This window comes from Tachysurus vachellii, chromosome 12, assembly GCF_030014155.1.
Source record: "Tachysurus vachellii isolate PV-2020 chromosome 12, HZAU_Pvac_v1, whole genome shotgun sequence".
NCBI classification, from domain to species: Eukaryota; Metazoa; Chordata; class Actinopteri; order Siluriformes; family Bagridae; genus Tachysurus; species Tachysurus vachellii.
This window is the reverse complement of record NC_083471.1, coordinates 7,766,184-7,793,050: the sequence shown is the minus strand read 5'-3', so window position 1 is coordinate 7,793,050 and position 26,867 is coordinate 7,766,184. Positions and strand designations below refer to the sequence as shown.

Sequence of the window (26,867 nt, the reverse complement as noted above, 5' to 3'; positions counted from 1 at the left end):
AGAGAAAGTGTGGAATAAATCACAAGCTACTCAGATCCTTTGCATAGAAATCTTTTTATCAATACAACTGGAAAAAAAATATTAAAAACTGATTGCCCAGAGAGTTTAGTTTCTAGTAAAAATGAAAAAAAAAAAATCCCAGAATTATAGGCACATTATTTACTACACATCAAACATTTCAGTCACTTGCAATCATTTGTCCTTTATAAATTAATCAGGGAGTTAAAATGAAAACCAGACAGGCTAATCGATTAATATTTCAGAATTGTTACATAGGCAAATTGCAAAAAAAAAAATAATAATAATAATAATAATAAACACTCAAAACACTTGTAGGTTTCTAAAGGGTACAAAAATAGATTTTTTTTTCTTTTTCTTTTAACATTACTGGCCAAATGTGTGCGTGTTGAGAATATCTTTCCCCTCTGTAGAGCCTCGGCCTGGTCCTGACTCTAGCTGCGTTCCAAATGACATCCTACCCTATACACTATTTACTTAAACAATGCCGTATGTACACTACTCGTCCAGAGGCGCCACTAGCAATTTTGGGCCCTATGAAAGAAAATGAGACTGGGCCCCCTAACACCCATTTCGCAACAAACATACAAGCCTCTGGGGGCCCCAAAAGTACGTGGGCCCTTAGAATCGTACTAACTGTTCCCCCCTTAGTGGCGCCCCTGCTCTAGTCTCTAGTGTCTGGAGATTATGAGAGTTGCACCGTCTCAAATGGAACACTGTTTATTAAACATGTTGCCTTTTTTTAAAGTCACGTAATGTGACACGGCTGGTTTTTGCAGAATATTTTTTAAAAATTCTGAAAGATTCTTTACGCAGAGTGAGCTAATTTAACAGAGACTTCTTGTAAGATGTCTAGCATCAACTCCGTGTAGCCTCCACCACTCTTTCGCTACTTAAGCAAAAGCGGCGGGTGTCAAGTGCACAAAGTGTTCAACATTCCACACTGGAATAAGTGACTCAACCAAGTATTTGAAGTGCATTTCTTTTTCTTGAATATTTCACGACTCACTCTATTTATACACAATGGTGTAGAATAGTACCAAAGTAGTTGTGCGATTTGGGACATACCTTTTATTTTTATGCAAGATTCACACATTCTGGAAAGAAAATAAATCTAGTGTTTGATGTAGACCCCATGTCTGGAGCTACAAAAATCAAACATCATTCAGAAAACAAAACGCACAACCTGCTGGAATAGTTCAAATATACAACTCTATTCACGTCTGCTGTATTCTGTTACAGTAAAATGTCCCTATCATAAAAAGTCACATGGTGTAGGCACGTTTAACATAGTCATTAAACCCCTCTGGTGGACAGCGTGGGAATGCCGTCAGAATAGGACAAGACATAATTATAGATAGTAAAATCCCTAAACCAGAATCAACCGAATCTATGATTCAGACTCAGCAGGATTAGTAGCCTGAGCCTAAAAAGCGTTAAAAACTCATTAGACACTGAGCTGCACCACCGACTCCTGACTCACGTGATCAGCTTAGTGCTGATGGCCGGACACCTTCTGCCGTTTGCTCCAGTAGTTGCTGTACGCCTGCTGAAACATGTATTTGCAGCTCAGCTTGGCGTTCAGGCGTGAGCAGATGAGGAAGGAGCCACCCATCTTACGGTGCAGCGAGTAGGTTTCCTCAGGAGGAGGCGTGAGCCGTTGCTTCAGCATGACGGGGATGAGACTGTGGATGCGCTCTGTTGTGCTCTGAGCTCCGAAATTGAACGGCTCATCAGAGGCGAACGCTTCACCCAGAATCATCACTGCATCCACATGGGCGTTCTGCATCGCCTGGGAAAGAAGATTAGCCTGGGTTAGATTGGGTCTGGACTTTGATTTGAATGTTTCAAGAGAAAATGTGAATGTGGTCATCTGGGGTCACGCAAATATACAGAAGATTAAGATTATGACCCAAAAGGACACCAAGGAAAACCAAAACAGTTATGTTACTGATGCCTCCAAAAATATTGGAACAAAAAGGTCAGTTCTTTTGTTTTTGCTCTACACTGGCATCAAAAGATAGATCACAATTTCAGCTTCTTTTTTTTTTCTTTTTTTCCCCCCACCAGACATGTTAAACAACTTTTGGAACAGGACACCTTTTCTTTGTTTAAAGTTGATTAAAAACATAGGAACATGTGACAGTTGTTTCATGATGCTCAAGTGTGTCCTGTTATAGTGACAGTTAATACAGAGATGAACATGAAATGGTAAAAGTGTGAAGGAAGAAAAGATCAGCTCATCATACAAAACATACAAGCTTATGTGTGAAGCATGGTGGTGGTAGTGTCATGACATGGCTGCTTCTGGATCATTCTCACTAATCTTTACTGATAATAGAGCTCACGATGGTAAGCAGCAGAAGGAGTTCAGAACATGATAAATGATCATTTACAGACCTACTTGGGAGGAACACGATGCAGCAATACAATGATCCAAAACACACCAACACTCAAAAATGGAAGGACTGGACAGGTCAATCAGCAGACCTGAACTCAACTGAGCAGCATTTCACCTCCTGAAGAGGAGTCTGAAGGGAGAAACCACTACAGAAACAACTACTGAAGGTAGCTGTGCTACAAACATGGCAATGCTTCATAAAAGAAAAAGACAACAGTCTGATGACGCCAATGAGTCTCAGGCATGATGCCAGTGCAACCAAATATAAAAAAAATTATTTGTACCAGTACTTTAAGTGACTCAAAGTACGTCTAGATATAAATGTCAGGAAATTATAGCTGAAATTTCATCCCATTTTCATCATTTGTTCTCCAGCCTAAAAATCTTCAGTGATGAAACAACACTGCTTCCATCCCACTTCTGTACTAAACTCACTCACTCACTCATTTTCTACCGCTTATCCGAACTACCTCGGGTCACGGGGAGCCTGTGCCTATCTCAGGCGTCATCGGGCATCAAGGCAGGATACACCCTGGACGGAGTGCCAACCCATCACAGGGCACACACACACACTCTCATTCACTCACGCACTCACACACTACAGACAATTTTCCAGAGATGCCAATCAACCCACCATGCATGTCTTTGGACCGGGGGAGGAAACCGGAGTACCCGGAGGAAACCCCCGAGGCACGGGGAGAACATGCAAACTCCACACACACAAGGCAGAGGCGGGAATCGAACCCCCAACCCTGGAGGTGTGAGGTGAAAGTGCTAACCACCAAGCCACCGTGCCCCCCTGTACTAAACTGCTTTCATAAATTAGTGTGTGTGTGTGTGTGTGTGTGTGTTCGTACCTTAGACTCAAATCCAGTGAGGAACTTCATATTTTTCGATTGCTTCAATACACCTTCTCTGTCCCCATTTGCAGCTGATTTAATGATCTGTTACAACAAACACTCTGATCAATACAAACACAATGTCATGCCGAGTGCAATTATTTATAATTCGTCATAATTAAAGAGCTTGGAACACATATAGTTTTCTTTTACCTCTATATAGAGGTCTGTGAAACTTTCATCGAAGCCTCGGGTTGCACCGAAGTCCAACAAAGCAATCTGTAGATAAAATCATCAGTGATGGAGCCTGATTTGTAAAAGAATGATATATAAACTCAGAGTGACAGAACAACGATGATGAAGACAGATTACCTTGTGGGTTTGTGGGTCATACAGGAAGTTGGACCAGTTGGGGTCTGTTTGCATGTACTGAAATTCAAAGAGTTCTCTCAGGCAGAGAACTAGAATGTTCTTACAAATCTGAAAGAAAAAAAAAAAAGACACATTTTTAGTTTGATGCAGCAGTGATAAAGGAGTGTGTCCATCTGGTGGCATCACAGCACTGCAGTGTTGTATAAAGTAGTAGAAAGCAATACTTGAGTAAAAGTACAAGTATCGTACTAGAAAAAGACTTTGGTAGAAGTGAAAGTTACCTTTTAGAATATTACTCAAGTAAAAGTCTTAAAGTATCTGATATTTACTGTACTTAAGTATCAAAAGTCATTTACTGATATTTAATGTACTTAAGTATTTGAAGTAAAAGTAAAAAGTAAAATTTCAGTGATTTTCGGTAGGCATAAGAGCAGGGGCAGTTCTAGGGTCTCATCTTTAGTGGGTTTAGCCCTCAGTGAGAATTTAAAACAAGAAGAGTTTTATATTATATATTATATGAATAAATAGTAAACCAAAAGTTATGGTATTATTAAATGGCAAAAGTGGACATCAAAATTTTATGCATGATGTAATGATGCCAGTCTTGAATCAGATCAGTTCATGTATGTGTGCATTCTCTACAAACAGTGTGTCCAATGAATGCAGTCATTAATAAAATAAATATTCACAAGACAAAGACCAAATCAATAAATGTTATTTTTTATTTAGTATTGAATGGATTGTTTGCATTAATATTTTGTTTGTGCTATCAACTCTGGTAATAAGAATAGTGAAATTTCACTGCTTTTGGTTGCCGTCTTTGCGGCTTTCCGCCGATTAACGTTATAGATAAACGCCTCCAGCTCTGACTGCGCGTGCACGCTGCACGTACCTGTGCTTCTCCGTAGAGAGTGCGGAGCGTAATGCAATCCAGGAGCAGTGATTCGCCAAACCTCCCTTATTGCAGTCGCACACATTTCTTCTGATTTTATTTTGTAGTAACGAGTAACGAAGATGCTTATTGGAAATATAACGGAGTAAAAGTAGACATTTTATCTAGGAAATGTAGTGGAGTAAAAGTGAAAGTTGACATAAATTTAAATAGTGAAGTAAAGTACAGATACGTGAAATTTCTACTTAAGTACAGTAACGAAGTATTTTACAACACAGCAGCACTGGATACTGGACACATGGACTACAGCAAAGGGGGAAAGGGGGAATAGTGCAGTATGGGGAGTGAACGGTTGGAGTCCTGAAAGACAGGACAAAAGCCAGGAAAGGAAATATGGAGTAGTCTTTTGCAGTTGACTTAATTTAGTGTTAATTATGTTCAGACTAACAAAGAAAATATAATGTGCTTTTTTTAAAAAAAAACAAAAAAAAAACAGATTGATCTTTTCTGGTACTCAGAATTGAAAACATTTTAATTCAACAGCATCTGCTTTTTATTTTTGTTTTACAAGAACAACAATGAAAAGAACATTTTAAATAGAACTGGATTGCATTTACTGTAAATATTCTTTAGGGTGCCAATAATTTTGTTGGTGTGGTTTTTGAGGCAAAAAAAAAAATTATGCTTGTTGGAATAAAATGAAGTGTCCATAAAAGTAAATACTAATGCTGGATTTCTGGTTTAGCTTTTTATATCAATTATATAGATGAGAAAAATGTGTGAGGTCTTCAGCAGGAACGAAAATCGAGCGCTGTGTCACATGAATGTACATTTAAACCGTAAGTCAGACCTCGTTTTTGAGCTCCTGTGTGAGTCCCTCAGCCTGATCCAGAGGGAAGCCTTGGGCCATCTCAGTGGTAAGAACATGCTGGCTGCTTAGCTCGTCAATCACTTCAGGCACGTAGAAGAAGGGATGATCTTTCAAGAGCTTCCTGTTAAAAAAAAACCAAAAAAAAAAAAAAACAGCTTATAGCAGTGCAGCAGAAACTAGCCGTGTCATACAGTGTACATGCCATGAATCATCTATCCATTTTCTGTAGTGTTTATCGTACACAAGGAACCTGAAGCTTATCCCAGGGGCCTCACTAGGTAGGAGACTCACTGGACCTGGTGCCAAACCATCCCAGGGCACAAACACACATAGACACAAGATGCAAATCAGCTTACTTTGGAGGAAACCAGAGAACCCAGAGAAAACCCCTGCAGCACATGGAGAACATGGAGGTGGGAATCGGAGTTGGGAGGCAAGTTGCAGACAGAATATTTTATAACCACATTGTTTTGTATTTTACTAAGATTTGAAGATGGAAAACCTACAAAATCAGAAACCAGACTCAGAAACCAGAAATTCACACACACACGTTCACCTTGTCTAGCTCTTCCTCATGCAAGGGGCCTGTTTCAGAAAGGAGGTTCAACCAATTCTGAGTTTAAACTTGAACTCTGAGTTGACAAACCCTGAGATGGGAAAATCTGAGTTTTCGGTTACAGAACAGCTGAAAAGAAAAGTTAGTTTTATCAACTCTAAGTTGACTGACTCTGAGTTAAGCTCCATTATCAATGGAGCGCAGATATAACGAGTCACCATGGCAACAGCGTCAGACAAAAGAAAAGTCTGCATATTTCTCGTCAGCAGAACCGGAAGTGCTTATGCAAGTATATGGAGAATATGAACACGTATTTTTAAAAAAAAAACACTGCTGTATAAAACAATAGTGGATTTAACATCAAATTTTAAAAGGTGTATTTTAAAAATGTATTCTAATATATATACCTTTAAAAGTTATATTTTTAATGTAAACTTCTCCCTCTAGTTACACACTTTGTTCAATTCAAGGATAATTCATGCAATTGTATATTGTTTATTTCTTGTCTCTCCTTATGGTTAAAGTGGTTGAGGTTGATATGGGATTTAGAAAGTAATTAATAAGTAAGTAGACCAAATTAGTAAGTAGACCAATACTTTCTAGAGATAGTAATTATTACATTAATCTAATTAGACTGGTTGAAGATGTAATTTGTAGTTAGTAATTAAGAGCTATTTTAGAGTAAATTCCCAACTGTTATAATATCAGAGGTTATACCGGAAGAACAGTATTTTATTTTATCAGGAAACAACGCAAAAATTGTCAGAAAGCGCTTAAGAGCGAGGCGCACTTTCCTGACCGCTCTGCAAACAGTAGCTTTACTAATATGTTCTGCAGCCCCGATGTTATACACAAAACTACAATTCACAAAGAAATGTAAGGCAACGCAAAGCATCTGCTCGTATGTAAGAGCACGGCCGCGATGGCTGATGTAAGGATGGATGAGATTATGGATCTTATTGACTGTAAAGAAAAACGGTACCGCTCAAATAAAAATGCATAGGGATGTGACAAAAATCCACTCTGGGCTCAAAAGAATTAATACAGACTCTTCATCAACAGGATCGTCCATAAAAGTACACGCCATTTCATTCATTTTACATTTACGGCATTTAGCAGTCCCCCTTACCCCCTTTATACAACTGAGCAATTGTGTCCACAAAAACCTTAGTGGACCTGGGATTTGAACCCCTGACCTTCTGAGCAGTAGTCAAGTCAAGTCAAGTCAAGTCAAGAGTAGTCCAACACCTTAACCACTGAGCTACCACATCCCACATTCGCTTTGCTGAGAACTGCATAACTGAAATATGGGCAATGAATGAGGTGTTTAAACGTTGCTTCCCCTTTAAAAAGGGGAGGAGACCGAAAGAAACTCTGGGTTTACTGAAGAAAACCTGCTCCCGACCAGGTTAGGTTCACAGAGTAAGTTACTATGGTAACTGACTCGGAGTATAAGTTACCTCTCTTTCAGAAACGGGCTTAACTTAACCTGCTTTCTCGGGTTTAACTTCCCTCCCTTTCTGAAACGGAAAACCCAGAGTTTCCCTCATTTCAGGGTTAACTTACTCAGAGTTTTCACTTAACCCACTTTCTGAAACAGGCCCCAGGTCACATAATCCGTGTACAGTAACAACTGTCTAAACGCAACTATTCCTTCTTGCAGATAAGTCAGTGATACCCAACATGCCAGGATGTAAATGCCCCTAAACCCCAGATCTGATAGACTAGACTTTGTGGTCGTTTTTGGCAGCATATGAAAATGGTGTGAATGAACATCACTGGTCAACAACTGTTTAATTTCATTAAGCTCTAAACAAAAGGCCAGACGACTTGGATGACCGCGTGCCCTTGTTGTCGAGAAGTTTGATTTCATATTCAGCTATATTTACTAGCTTGCCACATGCGGGTACAGCTACTTGGCATCAGTTCACCGAAACCAAACACTTGAGTAACCTAAGGGTTATTTACAGCAGGTGGTTACAGGGGGTGGTGTTTATCTATAAAACACCAGCTCCATTAGGTAATGGGTATAAATGTGTCATTCACTCCATTCTTCTCTATCCTAGTTCACATCTTCATATCTCTCATACTTGCATTAAGATCCTGCTTATAAGATTTAAGCCATTATAAGACATTATCATCTAGTGCATGCTAATATTATAATCTGCAGCTACGCTAATTCCTCTCCACTGTTTCTCTTTATCTACCCATCCCGAGGCATCCAGAGATTGTACCAGCTCCAGTTGTGTTCCATGTCATGAAGATTTTGGACCTTCACTGAAATGAGGCCAACCATGTGAGGATCCTGAGGTATCTAAAAGATGTACCAGCTCTAGTTGGATTCCAATTCATGAAGAATTCGGAGATGTGGTCTTTAAGGGCAACATCCTCCTTATTAATACACAATTTCCGGACTGTATATTTATAATCACACCATCCAGTGTCACATAAAATAAGGATGTTGTTACCTTTTGAGTCTGGTTCCTCTCAAGGTTTTTACTTAACCACATTCACCTCAGACTTGCGACTGTGACTAAAACTCTCCTCATTGGGCATAAATACAAACACATTTAAATATAAGTCTAAAATTAATCTTGAGTTTTTTTATTATATTAATCTTCATACAATATTACATTTTTTGTATTATGTTTCTTATGTTCTGTAAAGCTACTCTGAGTCAATGTCCACTGTTAAAAGCGCTATGCAAATAAATATGAATTGAATAAGTATCGATCACGCTGAGTCATGTTGTCATATTAGCACGATTAAAAACAGTACTGGCTGCCATCAGTAGCAAGGAGGCACTGGAAGATTCTCTTATTTATGTTATTATGTCCAGTTTCCCCAACCTGCTAAATGATATACAACCATGATTCATGTGTGAAACACGGTGATGGTAGCCTCATGGCTTGGGATTACACAGATATTTATTGATCATTATTAATGAAGAAACTTGTGTGTGAACGGGAGTCCATTCTGGTGAAGGTGGTGTGATGGTGTTGGAATCAAACCCAGTATTTGTGTCTTGTTCCTAATAAAGTGCTTGGTGTGTGTGTGTGTGTGTGTGTGTGTGTGTGTGTGTGTGTGTGTGTGTGTGTGTGTGTGTGTGGTAAAAAGGAATATTACTACTTATAGAAAATGACTCACTCTCACTCATTTTCTACCGCTTATCCGAACTACCTCGGGTCACGAGGAGCCTGTGCCTATCTCAGGCGTCATCGGGCATCAAGGCAGGATACACCCTGGACGGAGTGCCAACCCATCGCAGGGCACACACATACACTCATTCACTCACGCTATCACACACTATGGACAATTTTTCCAGAGATGCCAATCAACCTACCATGCATGTCTTTGGACCGGGGGAGGAAACCGGAGTATAGAAATAGTGGCCCCTATAGAAAATGAGCACTAAGTTAAAGCCTTAATGAAACCCTTTCCATCACCCCACTTAATTCACTTCTCCTGAAAGAACCAAAAAGTCCTAAAACCTAGGTAAGTAAACCTGTGAAGATATCTAAAGGGCATCTGCTTTATGTGTTTAATAAATCTATACATTGTAGTTTACTCTATTTAAGATTTCTTGTAGGTATTCTGTCGGTGAACTCACTTGAATTTGCGGGCACACTCTGCCTCCCGGATATAATCACACTCCAGCACCAGCTCTCGTCGCATCACTTCAATCAAATGCTCTGGAAACAGACCTACACACACACACATACACGGACAGTCACAGAACAAGAGATTGTCAGTAAACAAAGACTTAGGATCTACAGTATACAGGAACATTTAGAACAAGGATAAATGGTAATTTTTGGGTTGATGTGAATATTTGGAGGTGAGATAAAAGAATCAGAGTATTCTCTTCTGGGCTGTTACCAAGATATTAGGATATATACTATGATAGTTCTAGAGAAAGCAGACTAAAAGAAAGTCTACAGAACCTCACAGTGACATATCTGCACCAATGAACCATCAATGTGACATTCACCTTCAGGCAGAGCGTTGCTCATGCTAAGAACCGTCATCAGGTTGTTCACATCACTGTTGATACTCTGTGCGACCCCGGGGTACTGAAAACACAAATTAAACACCACAGTACTGATTATCGTATTGTATAAAGATTTGAAAAAACAATTCATACATGTGTTTGCGTATTTGTGTGTGTGTGTGTTTTCTGTAGCTCTAACGGACTATAAATTGTGATTATAAGAGATTCATGGTTTATTGCAAATGAAAAAGATTTGGGAGAAAAAGGTGAAAAAAACTGTGTAAACACCAACTTTCTCTTTTCATAGGACTGTAGGCCATCTGCTGATGCTTCAAGAGGACTACCATCATCATCATCACATCATTATCACTATCAGTATCACCATAATTTTCACCACCATCATCATCGTCATCATGTCATTACATCATCACATCTTTGTGATCATCGTCACGGTCACCATCATCAATATCACTATTACCGTCATCCTCCTCTTCCTCATCATCATCATCATATCTCAAGAAGCTTCTGGCTAAATGACTTCCACTCTGCCGGTCACTCTGACCTGATCTGTTCACTCTGACCCCGGGAGGTTTCCTCAGTCCATGGGTGTGTTTCTAAAGATCGGGTTTGAACATCAGATTCGGACTTCAGGCACCAAACATTTACATTTACTTCATTTGGCAGACACCCGTATCCACAGTGGCTTACATTTATTTCATTTATACAGCTGAGCAATTGAGGGTTAAGGCCTTTGCTCAGGGGCCCAAGAGGGGCAGAGAGAGAGAGAGAGTAAACACAGAGCTACCACCATCTAGAAGGTGTTACTGGAATCAATAATGTTACTGGACCACTGGAGTTACTAGAATCACTGGAGTTACTAGAATCACTGGAGTTACTAGATTCACTGGAGTTACTAGATTCACTGGAGTTACTAGAATCACTGGAGTTACTAGATTCACGGGAGTTACTAGATTCACGGGAGTTACTAGAATCACTGGAGTTACTAGAATCACTGGAGTTACTAGATTCACGGGAGTTACTAGATTCACAGGAATTACTGGAATCACTGAAGATACTGGAATCACTAGCGTTACTTGGATCACTGGAGTTACTAGATTCACTGGAGTTACTAGATTCACTGGAGTTACTAGATTCACTAGTTTTACTAGATTCACTGGAGTTACTAGATTCACTAGTGTTACTAGATTCACTGGAGTTACTTGGATCACTAGAGTTACTAGATTCACTGGAGTTACTTGGATCACTAGTGTTACTAGATTCACTGGAGTTACTAGATTCACTAGTGTTACTAGATTCACTAAAGTTACTAGATTCACTGGAGTTACTTGGATCACTAGAGTTACTAGATTCACTGGAGTTACTAGATTCACTGGAGTTACTAGATTCACTAGTGTTACTAGATTCACTGGAGTTACTAGATTCACTGGAGTTACTAGATTCACTGGAGTTACTAGATTCACTGGAGTTACTAGATTCACTGGAGTTACTAGATTCACTAGTGTTACTAGATTCACTGGAGTTACTAGATTTACTGGAGTTACTTGGATCACTTGTGTTACTAGATTTACTGGAGTTACTACATTCACTAGTGTTACTAGATTCACTGGAGTTACTAGATTCACTAGTGTTACTAGATTCACTAAAGTTACTGGAATCACTGGGAGCTAAAGAGCATCTTATCAGCTTATTAGAATTGTCTGTCCCCACTAGCAATGTGTTCATAGCTTATTGTTTGTTACTAGCATACCAGAAATCCTTATACTTCAGTTCTCACTCCACACCTCTGATTTTCTTCTGCTCATTTTTTGTTTATTTACCGTAACCATGTGAAATAAAAGACTTCAGAGTGTACACATCATGTCTTAACTTCAGAACAGCTTCCTGATTAATGTTTTTTTCCCCCACATCAATTAAATCGTTAACAAAACATTAGAACAAAACCTTAAGAATACACCAGCTCACATCCGCCTTCAGTTAGATCTGTCACTGAACCTGGATCACACGCCACTCACCTGGATCTTCATAGCTACTTCTCGTCCATCCTTCATTCTGGCCAGATGAACCTGTCCGATGGAGGCAGCAGCGAAGGGTCTCTCCTCAAACATCTCCAGTTTGTCCCTCCAGTTTGGGCCCAGGTCATTATTCAGAGCTTTCTGTACACAGATTTTCTTCTCTAAGTGTTTATATAATTGAAATGCATTTCATTCTGGAAATATTCTGTGTTTCCCACATGTACTGTACAAGATACCAGGTAGACCCTGATGCTACGAAGCATCCGAAGTTTAGTTCAGTTTAATTCTTATCCTCTGGGAGTTTATTTGTGAGCTTATAACCATGTTAAATTAATCAACAAACTGTTTAAAGCTCAGCTAAGCAAACTACTGTATAGCTGCAGTCCATCAGAGGAGCTGCTAAGATCTTTGCACTTACTGGATCAGTTATCAGCAAAGCGTATGAACATTATTGAAATCTCATGAAATCATTTTTTAATTAAATCAAATCAAAACTTTAAACACCGTCGCTGTAAATTGGCAGCTCTGATTGGTAATGACTGACTGTTGCTATGCTGCGCCACGTTGAATCAAACATGCTTATATCAGTCATCATCTGGAAACTGCCAGGAAAAATATGTCTCTAAAAAAATCGTTTTGATCTGCAGATGAGGGACCTCTAAGATCTTAAATATATTTTTGAGCTCTGTAAAAAACACAGTGGAACATGTTCAAAAAAAATAAAGTATATTCTAGATATAATCGGACTGATGTGGTGGTTGTGTGTACCATCATTTGCTTGATGGGCATGAAGTCTGCGCTCTGACGAACACGCTCAAAGATCTTTGCCAAGTGAGGATTGATGAAAGCGTCGTCTAGGGAGAAAAGAGAAATGGAAACGTCACGACTCGACTATTCATGAAGTTCATGCTCTGTATGTAAGACCTGCTCATACTGCAGATGAATAAAAACTATAGTATAATTATAGTATTTATAGAATTATAGTAACCTGCCTGAATAAGTGTCAATATATTTACTTTAATAAACAACACCTAAGTTGGGAGAAAACGCCATATTAGCCGACTTCAGAGCTCTATTTCTACCACAGAGCTTGTCACGTTTCACAGCTTGACAGTTTTTTGGAAAATTTATTTACTTAATACAGTGAACCTGTGGTACAATTTTAACCTCTGTTCATAGCTATTTCTGATTATAAACCTTTTCCTTCATTCACATTTTGAATCGACTCAGAACGGCAAAGCCAATTAATGTGAATTGAATCAATATTATTACACTGTGACAAAGCCATTTAGGCTTTGGTGTGAGAGAGAGAGAGAGAGAGAGAGAGAGAGAGAGAGAGACAGCGAGAGAGAGAGAGACAGCGAGAGAGAGAGAGAGATCGAGAGAGAGAGAGAGATCGAGAGAGAGAGAGAGAGACAGCGAGTGAGAGAGAGAGACAGCGAGAGAGAGAGAGAGAGAGGGAGAGAGAGAGACAGCAAGAGAGAGAGAGAGAGACAGCGAGAGAGAGAGAGACAGCGAGAGAGAGACAGAGAGAGAGAGAGAGAGACAGCAAGAGAGAGAGAGAGACAGCGAGAGAGAGAGAGAGACAGCGAGAGAGAGACAGAGAGAGAGAGAGAGAGACAGCGAGAGAGAGAGAGACAGCGAGAGAGAGAGACAGAGAGAGAGAGAGAGACAGCGAGAGAGAGAGAGACAGAGAGAGAGAGACAGCGAGAGAGAGAGAGAGAGACAGCGAGAGAGAGAGAGAGAGACAGCGAGAGAGAGAGAGAGAGATCGAGAGAGAGAGAGGCAGAGAGAGAGAGAGAGAGACAGCGAGTGAGAGAGAGAGACAGCGAGTGAGAGAGAGAGACAGCGAGAGAGAGAGAGAGAGAGAGAGGGAGAGAGAGAGACAGCAAGAGAGAGAGAGAGAGACAGCGAGAGAGAGAGAGACAGCGAGAGAGAGACAGAGAGAGAGAGAGAGACAGCGAGAGAGAGAGAGACAGCGAGAGAGAGACAGAGAGAGAGAGAGAGACAGCGAGAGAGAGACAGAGAGAGAGAGACAGAGAGAGAGAGAACCTGTAAGAACACTGCTTAACTAGTTCACCTTCTTGTTTACTTTAAGTGTTAGTTAATGTTCAGCTTTTCAGTATTTTTCTTTAACAGCATTTAAAAGTAATTAAATAATTCATTTAATCAGAACATCATTATAGAGGTTTGTACCAATAGCAGACATGTTTGCTTTAATATATCAAGAGGACATTCGAGGTTGAGACAGAGAGAGAGAGAGAGAGAGAGAGAGAGAGAGACATTTAAACCAGTTTTATGTCAGCATCTCTCAGCTATTTGTTTATTCCAAGCCATCTGTGCTTATTGTGAGCAACTGACAATCCTCACAGCACTGCTGAAAGGTCAAGCGTCTCTTCACGGTTGTGGCTTATTTTAAGCTCAGTCTGTTCTGCAAGTTTAACTGACATCTGTTCAAGGACAATGGCAGCCATTTGGCATTCAGAACTGTCGTGTGTGTTTATAAATTAAAGCTGTGACTCCATGTAAAGAAAATGTGTCCATCAATCTGAAGCTCCAGCATACCAGCAGACTGAGCTGATAACTGATATGTGGACCATCACACTGAGAACGAGCTTCGTACCAAAAACACACTGAGACTATGAACTTGTCTGAGATACTTATTTTAATCCATGAAGTAACCCACAGTAATGACCCTGTGTGTGTGTCTAGCAGTAAAAACCCTGTAGCCAACAAGTGATGTAAGAGTTTTGTGTGTATCCTTAACAGTATGGATGAGTGACTCGTGTCTGCCAAGACGCTGAAATTGAGCAGGGGACATAGAGCTTCATATCCAGGAATCATATCATCATGAGTGAGGTCATGACCTTAATGTTGTGTATTTAAAAGTATGACGCATTACTGACAAAGTTCTCCTCTCACCCTGAATGCTGAGCATCTGCCCCAGTTTGAGCGCCGCGCCACGCACTTTACACAGCGTCCTGACGATTCGCTCTGCGTTGGCCTCAGACAGGAAAGGGCTGGAGTCCAAAACCGCCTTTTTGTCTCCTGGGAGAAAAGATGATACATGTGAAAACACAAAAATATGTTGTTTTTTTAATATACAACAAAGTAACTAACACCTCAATAACAAGGAGCCTGACAGCATGTCCTCTGTGTGAGTCAATGATGTGTAATGATCCTGAAAGAGGATTTGTAATCTCTCCAATTCCACACTGAGGAAACGTGATCTTTTTTTAGGTCTTTGAAGAACTCTGAAGGCATATAAATACTGCATTTCAATGTATTTCTATAGGAAGTATCTTCAAAAGATGTAGAAAGAAAAAAAAAAATCACAGACTGATAGATTTAAAGCAACAAGAACAATAATCAATTTAGGAGTGAAAATATTTCAGCAGGAAATGAACAGTGTGTCATTAAATCTGATGATGAGGTATCTGTGGTCCTTTTGCAGGACTTTTAATCCTAATAACAATAATAATAATAATAATAATAATAATAATAATAATAATAATAATAATAATAATAATAAAGAAGGTTGCACCGTCTCGCCATCTTTAATCTCTATACACCTCTTTAATCCGTCCTCACCGTTCTTTTCCTCTGGACGCAGGCTTTTCTTGGCCACTTCAGCCAGCGCTCCAATGCCAAGACCCACTGCGAGGCCTGTTACACACACGATGAGGAAAAGATTTAAACAAAATCCTGCAGTCAATACACTGAACTGTCAAATCCTCACGAAACAAATTTTTCAGTATTTTGTAAAAATCAGCATTTCTGTTAAGCTTCAGTTTCCACATTCATTCATCCTCTGTAAATGCTGTATTTATCCGGAGTCTCAGAAACACTGAGCACAAGGCAGACGTTCAGCCCAGTGCAGTGCAGATGAGAGCGTGGGATAAAGAGTGTGTCTTAAACCCTAACTTTACTCTAGTTAAACATGGTGACTTCCACAAACAAACAAATGCTTTAATCCGAGTAACTGCTTGAAGACTTTTTGTCTGTTTGCCAAATACGAAGCCATCAGATTACATCACACCCGTGCGAAAGTGAGGGGAAAGTCCTCAAGAAATAAACCACAAACAGCATCTGATATTATCTCACACGTGCTCACACATACAGTACAGTACACATGCATGTACACACAGACGCACACTCATGCACACACACACACACACAGTGCACGTAGGAATGTTCCTAATACATTAACGTTTTTTTTTTTACCGCATTGCTACACGTGTCTATGCACGGAAAAGTTATTCTACATAATGAATAAACATAAATGTTAGCAGTAAGCATTTTAATAGAATTTCAATAGACATTTCACACATAAAGCAAAAAAGGAGCTCTGAAAAAAGAAAAGAATGAACATATAGTGCACATGTGGAGTAAACAGGGCAGTGTGGAAGACTAACACAGGGTTTAAGGTGAGTCGCTTAACCCGACTTTAACTGAGGTTAAGCAGCTGAAATAGTTTCATGGATCAAGTAAACACAGGCTCCTTCCTGGCAGGTTGATAGGATTGTAGGTCAAATCTAGACAATAATTAAACAAGCTGTTTGTGTAGATTAGACTCCTGAAACCACGGAGAACAGAAGTGTCTGAGCGCACAATATACACAACACACACAATACACATAACCCAAACAATATACACAGCACACACAATATACACACAATATAAAGAGCACACACAATATACACAAAACACACAATCCAAACAATATACACAGCACACACAATATACACACAATACACACAGCCCACACAATGTACAGAGCACACACAATATACTCACAATACACAATACAGAGCACACAACACACACAATATACACAATATATATAATACAGACAGCCCACACAATTCACACAACCCAAACAATATACACAGAACACACAACATACACACAGCCCACACAATATACACAGCACACACAATATTCACATTGCCCGTGCTAATATAGCAAGGCTAACGTGGCTATGCTAACATGCCTGTACTAATATGACTTATGCTACCATGCCTGTGCTAACATGGCTATGCTAACGTAACTGTGCATGACTTCTCTTACCTCCAAAATTAGCCAGTCTTCCAAGCCGTGTCACAGGAACCTTTTGCTCTCTCGCTCTTTCACTCAGCTAAAAACACAACAGAACATCCATTAATGTCCAGCAAGAGAAAAATTAATTCTGTTACAACTTATTCATAAACAAACAAATAAATAAATAAAGGCACCACTCTTTTTAACTGGCTAACTTTAGCTAGTTTCTCTTGTGTACATTTACTTTCCAGGCTCAGCAGAATGATTTTTTCACAAATGAAAGTTTTCTGAATGAATCAGTTTCTTTGCAGACTGAAAAATGAAGCCAATTCATACTACAGGAAGTAAACAGTAGTAATATTGTCAGTGTTGATTAAAGGATGTTACGCTACATATATGACTTTAACTGAACAGTAATAAACCTTCCATTTCATTCTGCCACAAAAAAATTAAGCAAAACAAAACTTCTGGGAAAAAATTAAATCCAATCGCAAAATGACTAAAGGGATTAAACTATCAGTCTCTCTAGTGATTTAGTGATCGCAGAAAAAGCTGTGACGTTCAGGAGACGCTTCGTGTGACATCATCACAACACGTGTTCAGCCTCTTCACGTGTGTGGAAGATGAGTACAGCTCTCATCGAAGGTATTTACATCCGTGTCTCACTGGTAGGAGTTTAAAAGAAGAATCCTGTGCTGGTGATTTCACCAATTCTTTCACAATACAGCACAAAATCCTCCTGGAGGAACGGACTGATATTTGTTTAATTCATCTTACCATTTGTTTATGTGGTTTGCTGATGCTCCGCTTGGCCTCCCGAGCCTTGTTGATGTCTTTGGCCGTGAGTCCGCCTACAGACGAGTGATCCTGGTGATACGAGCGAGTCCCTGTGAACTGCTTCGTCGGATCCTGATAGCGATCGAACACCTTGGATTTGAACGGCGAGTTCTGAGACGTTCCAGTGCTTTCCACTCCGGCGTCTGTGGAGGTGTCGTCACGCTGCTCTCTCTGCATCACTCCTTCGCCGTAACCCTCCTCACTGGAGAAAGCGTACTGATCATCTAACCCTGAGCTGAAGTCGGTGGTGCTCTGCTTCTGGCCTGTAAACTCCTGCATGAGCACAAGTTTTGTTTTAAAAACTACACCGCTTTACTTTCTCATACACAAAAACTTTCATAACATTCACAGTACAGCGATGATACAGCGAGTTTTCAAAGATCATTTCAAAGGATCTGATTATCTCTCAATAACATATAAACACACATTAACCCCAATCTGTATGTGCTTCTGTAATCTGAACAAGGTTTTGATGTGAAACCTATTGGCAGCAGTTAGGAGCATCTCAACACTAAAACGTCTTTAAAACTCATCGTACTCGATTACTAGAGTGGGATTTTCATTGTATGACTGCTGTTATGTGAGATCAAGCAGATCACTTAAAGGAACACTTCAGTGTCTGTAGTCTCTAGAAGGTAGTGATTCACCTGTGTAAAAGAAGCTCACCTGTATTTTCTGCATAGCCACGCTCATGGCCTGCTCTGCCGTCATGGCTCCTCCGCGGCTCAAAGAGCTCGCCTGGGTCTCGAGCACTGCCTGGCTCAGCTTCGCCAGACCCTTCACCAGCAGGACGATGTCGGTCGCCATGGCAGTAAAAGTCAGTCTGTAATCGTTCCACAATTAACGCAGTGACACTTGGATCAGAAAGTGACGTTAAGCTACAGAAATGGAAGTGTAGTTAAGTTTTTTTTAGCTTAGGTTTGTGGATAAAAACCATTGGCAGATAAATGAGTAATGGGAGCTAGTTAGCTAATTAAATGCACTAATATAGACACAAACAAGTGTATAAACTCATCCTCGATCAATAATCGTGCATCACTTCCTTTCTCCTGGAACAAATTCACTAATTATTTCAGCTGTCCACGTGATCAGATGTTAAACCAGGTGTAAACAGACCGGGGTGAGGTGCTATAGGTGAGACTATACACACCATATAAAATGATTCATCCACCATCACCTGTGTCCCAATAAAAGTCATGATAAAAGATTTCTGAGACGTGTTTATGGTGTTTAAATTAAAGAATCAGTGCAAAGTGTATTTTTTCTTCAGAACATTTTTACACTAACCTTGATTTTTTTTTTTTTTTTCTGAAATTGGTCGTGCATTTCGGAACGTTCTGCTACACTAATCTTTCCTTCAGCTAAGTGACATGACTGAACATGTCCCTCAAACATGCTGAGTGTCTCATGAGATGGAGACGTCACAGTAGATTTAAAGAAAAAAACAGAATGTCAACAGCCAATCAGAAAGCAGACGGTGGACAACACTACACTTTCTCTTACTCTCACAGAACAGGATTAGAGAGAGGATTTACAGAGAAAATCACAAACTAGGGAGATTTAACAACAATTATCAAAAAAAAAAAAAAACATACTAGTCCTCACTAACATTCCAATATTGAGTGGTTTGGACACCATCACAATCTCACCTGAGCAGCACATACAGGCAAGAAGGAAAGCACAACTTCATAACCTGGCAGAAATCAACACTTATCATTGTTTACCAACAAAACCCAGCGGAGACGTAGCGCTGATATTCACGTCTATAGTGTGGTCGAGGTTTATATGGCTTCAATCACAAGCTAAAAACACGACTGAGTCCATATCTGGATAAAAAGTGTGAAACGCGTATCCAGCGTCCGAATTTTAGATAATTGTAATATTTTACACAGTTATAGCTCATCCCATAGGTGTTCAGTGGCGCTGAGTCAGAGTCAGGGCTCTGTGCAGGACACCAGAGTTCTTCACTCCAACCTTCAACTCCACACCATATCGTCAGGCTTTGTGCACAGAGACAGATACAGGGTTCCCACTCTTTTTCAGAGATCATTTTCCAGGACTTTTCCAGGACATTTCAAATTTAGGAAAAAAAGACAAGGATCACAGATTCACGACCTAAAGTAGTATGTTCTTCTCTCCAGAAGTCTTAAAAACTTTATGGCTATTACTTAACTATAAAATTAGAAAAACACCAGATACACACACACACACACACAGCTCTTTCAAACGAGTCATTCAAAATACGTATTTATTTAGGAATAAAGAAAATGACGGTATTTATGACTATTTATGAATATTGTTTATTCACAAACAATTCGTTAATAAATGCATATTCAAAGAAACGCCATTGTATGTTGCTAAAAATGTTCTGCTCCGGCTTTGTTTTCGAACTACTATGGTTAGTGAAGGATAGAAAGGAAGTCACTTAACTTCTTGTTTAGTGAACTGTTGCAAAAATCAATATCACATTTGCAAACGTTTTTAAGTTTATATAAGTAAACCTATTATATGTTACCGGCCTTCGCCTTATGTTTACAACACTAGTCTGTGCTGCACTTTGAGCATGCAAATAATTGTTCAATGTATGATTCACTGTACATAGTGTCAGTAGAATATCTAATTTTGACTTCTTATATCGCCCATAAAACAGGTTTGGGGACTGTGTGGATGGATTACTTTTAAAGACAATTTGTCATGTGAATGAAATTTCAATGTCAATGAAATTTCAACATTTATAAAATAAAAAGACCGCACATATTAATACCCTTTCCTTTCTCAGGCCAATGCCGTCGTGCATGCTTTAGTTTGCTGTGCATTCCCCTTGCACATGATATTCAGATTAACAAGGTTAATATAACCTGCTTACCCGTCACCATTTGCTGAAAACATTCGAGCACTTAAACCGTTCCTAGCACCTGAAACCGCCAACACAAGACAGCGTCATCCGTCACAGCGAGATTAAACAGCATAACAAAAAACCCGTCAAAACTCAGCGTCCCTGAACAGAGCACTTTGTTACTAACGTTAATTGTTTGGACCAGTTGTAAACTGTTCTTTAAATGATCAAGAACATTTAAAAATAATAATTTTCCAGGTCAACAAGATTTTTTCCAGGACAATTTATGTTTTCTCTCATTGTCCATGTGTTTTCCAGGACTGGAACATTGGTCATTAATTTTCCAGGATTTCCAGGTTTTCCAGGACGTGTGGGAACCCTGAGATAATTGTGTGCTTGTAGGTTTGTAGCACCGGATTAGTATGACGGTCAGGGGTGCACATACTTTTAGGCTGTATAGCTTGTGTTTATATGTAAATGAACCATTATCAAGACTAAACTGGCAGTGAGTGATGCAACATATCTGGGACGAGTTAAACTTACAAATAAGAAAAATCAAAGTGATTAGTTGTCTAGCAGTGAGAGTGAGGGATAGAGGGAGTGAGGGATTAAAGAACAGAGGGAGTGAAGGATAGAGGGAGTGAAGGATAGAGGGAGTGAGGAACAGAGGGAGTGAGGAACAGAGGGAGTGAGGGAGTAAAGAATAGAGGGAGTGAAGGATAGAGGGAGTGAAGGCATGAAAGATAGAGGACTGTCACACCCCACCCTAAACATCAACATGTTTTACAGCATTCTTGCGTAAGCCGCTTACACTCGTCAAACTGGAGCAGAAATCATGAAGAGAAACGAGTGTTTTAGATTTATGCAGACACTAGTGTGAGGAGATGTACCGCACAATTCTATTTTATAAAAAAATCTTCCGGATTTTTATTTTACTAGAAACACATTAGGTGATTGAACGTCATTGTACACTACACCAAGGGCACTAGGTAGTGTGTCTTGCTCCATTATGTTATTTGCTCTATAGAGGACCAACAGGATGACATTTACTAAGAGTAGCGCTACAGGGGTCTAAATTGAGTCACAAGGAAGACGGAAATAAACAGTGATCTGGGAACAGGAGCAAAGGTGAATATATAAAAAAATCAACTTGAAACATTCAGTTTAAAATAGTACCTCTTAAATACAGGGGTGAATCAGTCAGCATCATTAATCAGGACATTTGTGCAACTGTTTGAACAAGACACGATCACTACTATTTATAACTCCGCTGCACTATTTCACAGCTCTGTTTGCATGGACCTCGGGCAAAGACCCAAATTTAGCAGCGGTACTTTGGTCCAGCTTGTCTGGTGTTTAAAATATCAACAACATGGAGGTCCAGAGATAAGAGAATCACCGGTCAGTTGGACTCCTGTAACTGATTATATCACCCTATTATGATTATTACCTCTTGATATAATACGAAAATTTATCGTATAAACTGAGCTGTATAGACTGTGAGTAAGAGAAAGTGACAAATGACTCTTCAATACTTAAGCAGTTAACCAGCGATATAAATAGCAGCAGGGATTATTCCTCTAATGATCTAATGATGCATAACTCAGATATTATAAGATTACAAAGACTAAAAAGGAAGTAGTTTCATTTCCATTCCGTTAGAGTTGTCCGTATCCGATCACACGCTTTTTCAAATGCCTTTGTTTAAAGCCGTCCCAAAGGTAATATTGTGCATGTGACATTTTAACTACATAGAGAAGAAGTATCTGCTAAGGAGCGAACACAACACTTCCAGAGCTCTCCACGCGACCCCTAATCACTGGAACAGAGGTCAGATATAAGCAGTCTGAGGTGACGGAAACAATCTCCCCAATGCCTTCACAGATCTGTGTCAAAGAGGAAAGTGTTCTCTATTTAAATGTGGATTATATACAGGTCGTATTCTGCTGCATGGAAAGCTGATCAAGGGTCCAGTCAGTCTGTTTAGTGAGTTAGTTTCTTTCTTCTAGCTGACTACATTACACTTCTGTACACTAAAGATAACGATAAGAGCCACCAGCAATCATCTGATAAAACTCAAACAAGGGTGTGCAATACAGCACAACACAACATAACACAACACTGCAATAACAGGTTTCCACAAGAGGTCACCAAATTCCCTGCGTTTAAGAAAAACAAAAACAACACCGCACCTTGAAAAGCAAGTGAAGTGAAAAGCATCCAGCATGAGAAGGTAAAAGAGCTGAGTCTCCACTCTTCAGCCTTTCCTGTGGAAGTGCAGAAACCTGATCTTCTGCAATCATGTTTCAGAAGAGGCACAAGCACAAGGTGGACTTCATGTCCTCTAAGAAGTTACGCACTACTACTGAACACTAGGCACTAAGAAGTTATGCACTACTACTGAACACTAGGCACTAAGAAGTTAATGCACTACTACTGAACACTAGACACTAAGAAGTTAAAGCACTACTACTGAACACTAGGCCCTAAGAAATTAATGCACTACTACTGAACACTAGGCACTAAGAAGTTAACGCACTACTACTGAACACTAGGCACTAAGAAATTAACGCACTACTACTGAACACTAGGCACTAAGAAATTAACGCACTACTACTGAACACTAGGCACTAAGAAGTTAATGCACTACTACTGAACACTAGGCACTAAGAAGTTAATGCACTACTACTGAACACTAGGCACTAAGAAGTTAACGCACTACTACTGAACACTAGACACTAAGAAGTTAACGCACTACCACTGAACACTAGACACTAAGAAGTTAACGCACTACTACTGAACACTGGGCACTAAAAGGTTAGTGCACTACTACTGAACACTAGACACTAAGAAGTTAATGCACTACTACTGAACACTAGACACTAAGAAGTTAACGCACTACTACTGAACACTGGGCACTAAAAGGTTAGTGCACTACTACTGAACACTAGACACTAAGAAGTTAATGCACTACTACTGAACACTATGCACTAAGAAGTTAATGCACTACTAGTGAACACTAGGCACTAAGAAGTTAATGCACTACTACTGAACACCATGCACTAAGAAGTTATGCACCACTACTGAACTACTGAACACTATTTCTGAAGTATAATTACAGCTCCAGGAGGAAAAAAAACATTACAGGAGCAGGAATAATCCTACAACAAGTGTACAGAAGGAGGAAGGAGAGTGCTACAGCGACAACACTTTCAATCCTGTGTGTGCTGACAATCATTTACAAGGTCAATTGACCACTTACTTCATATGAACACAGCATTAAACACACTAACCTGCACGAGTTGAACACACACGTTCCGACAGCACGCGCACTTTCCTTCTCGCTGCGGCCAATGAGTTAGGTCAAGTATGGTGTTTGTGTTTGTGTATCCGTTATAGACCCGCCCACTCGCAGCCGCTATTGGTTCTGCCAGAGCGCATAGGGAAAAAATGTCCAATGAAATAAGTGCATTAAGGAGGGCGGGGTGTTTGCGTCACGGCTGCTCAGAGAAGAAGACACAAACACGCCGTGGTGTAACAATGAGAGCCATAGTGGAGGAAGTAGGCGCTTCACTTGTGGGTTATGTGAAGAATAGAGCACAATCATCTCCATCTAGCAGCACAGTGTTCATGGTTTGGGCCCAAGAAATGCAGATCTTTTAGAGTTCATGACGTTGAGTTCTCCTGTGATTCGGTCGATTAACTTTTCCAGATCTTCGAAAAAAAATCCAAACTAGTATTGACTTGGTCTTCAGCACCCAACATCTGGATATTATACTTTATACCTCCAGTAAATACTTTATTTAACTGTCAATCATTACCATGATGACCACGTGGACCTCCTTTTCCACAACCTAAAAGTTGTTGTATTATGATATCTTATAACATTAAGATTTCTCTAGGGTGCAGAGCTTAAACTTGATCTAGTGTCACAATTCCCATTTCCCAAAGAGATGACTATGTGATCCACTGGTGGTGAACATGAGAATATCTTGGTCTCCAGCCCTGACAGTCCCATCAGACTGCAGAAGATTACCATAGCTCCTACATTATATGCTATGAAAGAGGGCCATCCAAAGAAAATAACTGGAATAGCTAAAAAAAAAAGTAGAAATATCTAATATTTACACGTGTTAAGAATCTGAAACTGGTGCATTGCCAAAAAAACCAAAAGGGAAAGAGTTAGAAACTAGTTCACCCACCATAATGTACGGTATAGCACAAGTCTAGTGCGAATAAATGTCAAACTAATATTGTAAAATGGCCAATGATAGCATTATTGGAGGTAAGAACCATCCTAGTGATGAAGATTTGAGCAGAGTAAGTCCTAACTCAATGTCAGTCATGACCTCTTACTGAGTCAGGATTCAGCGATTACTGCTTTATATAAACTACATATACACAAATAATTTAATCAAAAGGATTAATCGTGTTCATTAAAAGTGTTCATTACTAGAGTATAGATACTGTGATAGATTTGATTTTAAAAAAAAATCCATGATTCTTGGGGTTCTGTATAGACCCCCGGGGGTTCTGTGCTTGGTAAATAAAACCTTTTCCCTCAAAAGAAAAATGTTTCAGTTGTAGAAGCTTTTCCATTAAAACGGTTCTACAATTGAAATAATGTATAAAGCACCATTACTTTTTGTAGATGTTTCCAAACGGCATGTTTTTGAAGATTAAAGCGTTTGATTAGATTTGTGGACTAATTCAAAATTAAATGTTAAAACACTTTAATAAGAGGGAGGAGTTTCATTCTGATTAATACTGTAGACAATTTACCTACAACACAATGACAATGTTGTTAAAAAATGACTAAATTTTGTTAAATTCCTGTTTAAATGTGAACATACTACTACTAATAATGATAATACTAATACTACTACCACTACTACTACTGCTAATAATAATAATAATAATAATAATAATAATAATAATATCTAGACATATACATTTTCTGGAGAAAATGTGAATGGTGCTTGCCATGGTGAAACGCAATCCTGTTTGGAGGCAAGTGGTCAGAAAGGGTGCCAAAACTTTCTGGAGGTGAGTGGTTAGAAAGGGGACCAAAACTGTCTTAGAGGCGAGTGCTCAGGAAAGGGTACCAATACATTTGGAGGTATATAATAATAATAATAATAATAATAATAATAATAATAATAATAATAATAATAATAATAATAAACTGGGAACTCCATTGACTTCTCAATGAATCATTCAGGATGGTTTCTATATAAAGAACCACTTTATTTTGCTTCCATGCAGTACATGAAGAAAGTGAGATCCTGACCTTCTAAAACATGCTCACTTCTGAACACATCTTTTTATTTATTCATGTTCTTTAATATAATTCATGAATAAATATCCTCTTGAGTTATATTATGTCCTATATTTTCTATATGTAGCTGGAAGATCAACACACCAATAAAGGTCCAAGTTTCTATCTATTAACATAAACATACAACTCAATGGAAAACATACAGTATTCTGAGCACTAAAACTGCGTCTGAACCAGGAAATGACACATTTTTTGTAGTTTTATTTACTGCCATCTACTGTTTGTGTTTTGTATTCGAGTTCAGCTTTTTTTGTAGACCATGAGGCTATTTACTGTCACGGTTATACCCACCAGGGGGCGCTGACTTTCTGTGTTTTTCAGTTGACTAATAAAAGGCCATACATGGCGTGTTTCAAACTCCCAGAGAAGCCACGTGCTTTTCTGAATTACTCTATGAAACATTACCTGCAGCAAAACACGCTGAAAACCGCTGATCACGTGTAATTTTAGGTTGTTTGTTTGTTTTATTGCATCATTTCTCTCTTTACACTTCCTGTGGATCCTCCTGTACATTATTTGAACAGGCTTCAGAGGCACACGCCTATACCAAACATCATCACATGTAAAACAAAAGGCAGATTCACAGTCCCAGGATATACCGTGCAGATTTATTGTGAATGTTGTGCACTGACCACAATATTCTCATTCTCATTTAAACCACCTTGGCCTGACAAATTTTCATATAAGGGCAGAAATTTGTTTAGTCAGGGAGACAGAAAACCTCTCATGAGAGAATCGCCATTACCAAACCAGCAGCTGTTAGAAGATCCTCGTATTTGGAAAACGTCAATTTGCGGTATAATCTATATCAGTGTACGCTCTTAAACTAATGAGTATGACTGC

At 39.4% G+C, this 26,867-nt stretch overlaps 1 protein-coding gene across 1 annotated transcript; it reads right to left on the bottom strand.

Moving 5' to 3' along the window:
* Positions 1-38: 38 nt before the first annotated feature.
* On the bottom strand, positions 39-24,092 carry coq8aa (coenzyme Q8A, genome duplicate a). The gene is made up of 15 exons (XM_060883050.1): positions 23,980-24,092; positions 18,517-18,673; positions 17,791-18,123; positions 17,044-17,110; positions 15,565-15,639; positions 14,896-15,021; positions 12,742-12,827; positions 11,974-12,114; positions 9,941-10,022; positions 9,560-9,653; positions 5,373-5,514; positions 3,631-3,738; positions 3,472-3,537; positions 3,277-3,363; positions 39-1,810 (listed from the first exon to the last, which is right to left on the bottom strand). Exons 2-15 carry the CDS (start codon positions 18,655-18,657, stop codon positions 1,511-1,513), a joined length of 1,848 nt encoding a protein of 615 aa, XP_060739033.1. The 5' UTR covers positions 18,658-18,673; positions 23,980-24,092; the 3' UTR covers positions 39-1,510.
* Between the last annotated feature and the right edge of the window lie 2,775 nt (positions 24,093-26,867).

Coding starts and splice junctions, on each gene's coding strand:
- coq8aa (XM_060883050.1), bottom strand. CDS start 18,657: ATGGCGACCGACATCGTCCTGCTGGTGAAGGGTCTGGCGAAGCTGAGC. Junction 12,828..14,895: donor GCAGATGCTCAGCATTCAGG/GTGAGAGGAGAA, acceptor TTTTCTCCCTAG/ACGACGCTTTCATCAATCCT. Junction 3,538..3,630: donor ATGACCCACAAACCCACAAG/GTAATCTGTCTT, acceptor TTTTATCTACAG/ATTGCTTTGTTGGACTTCGG.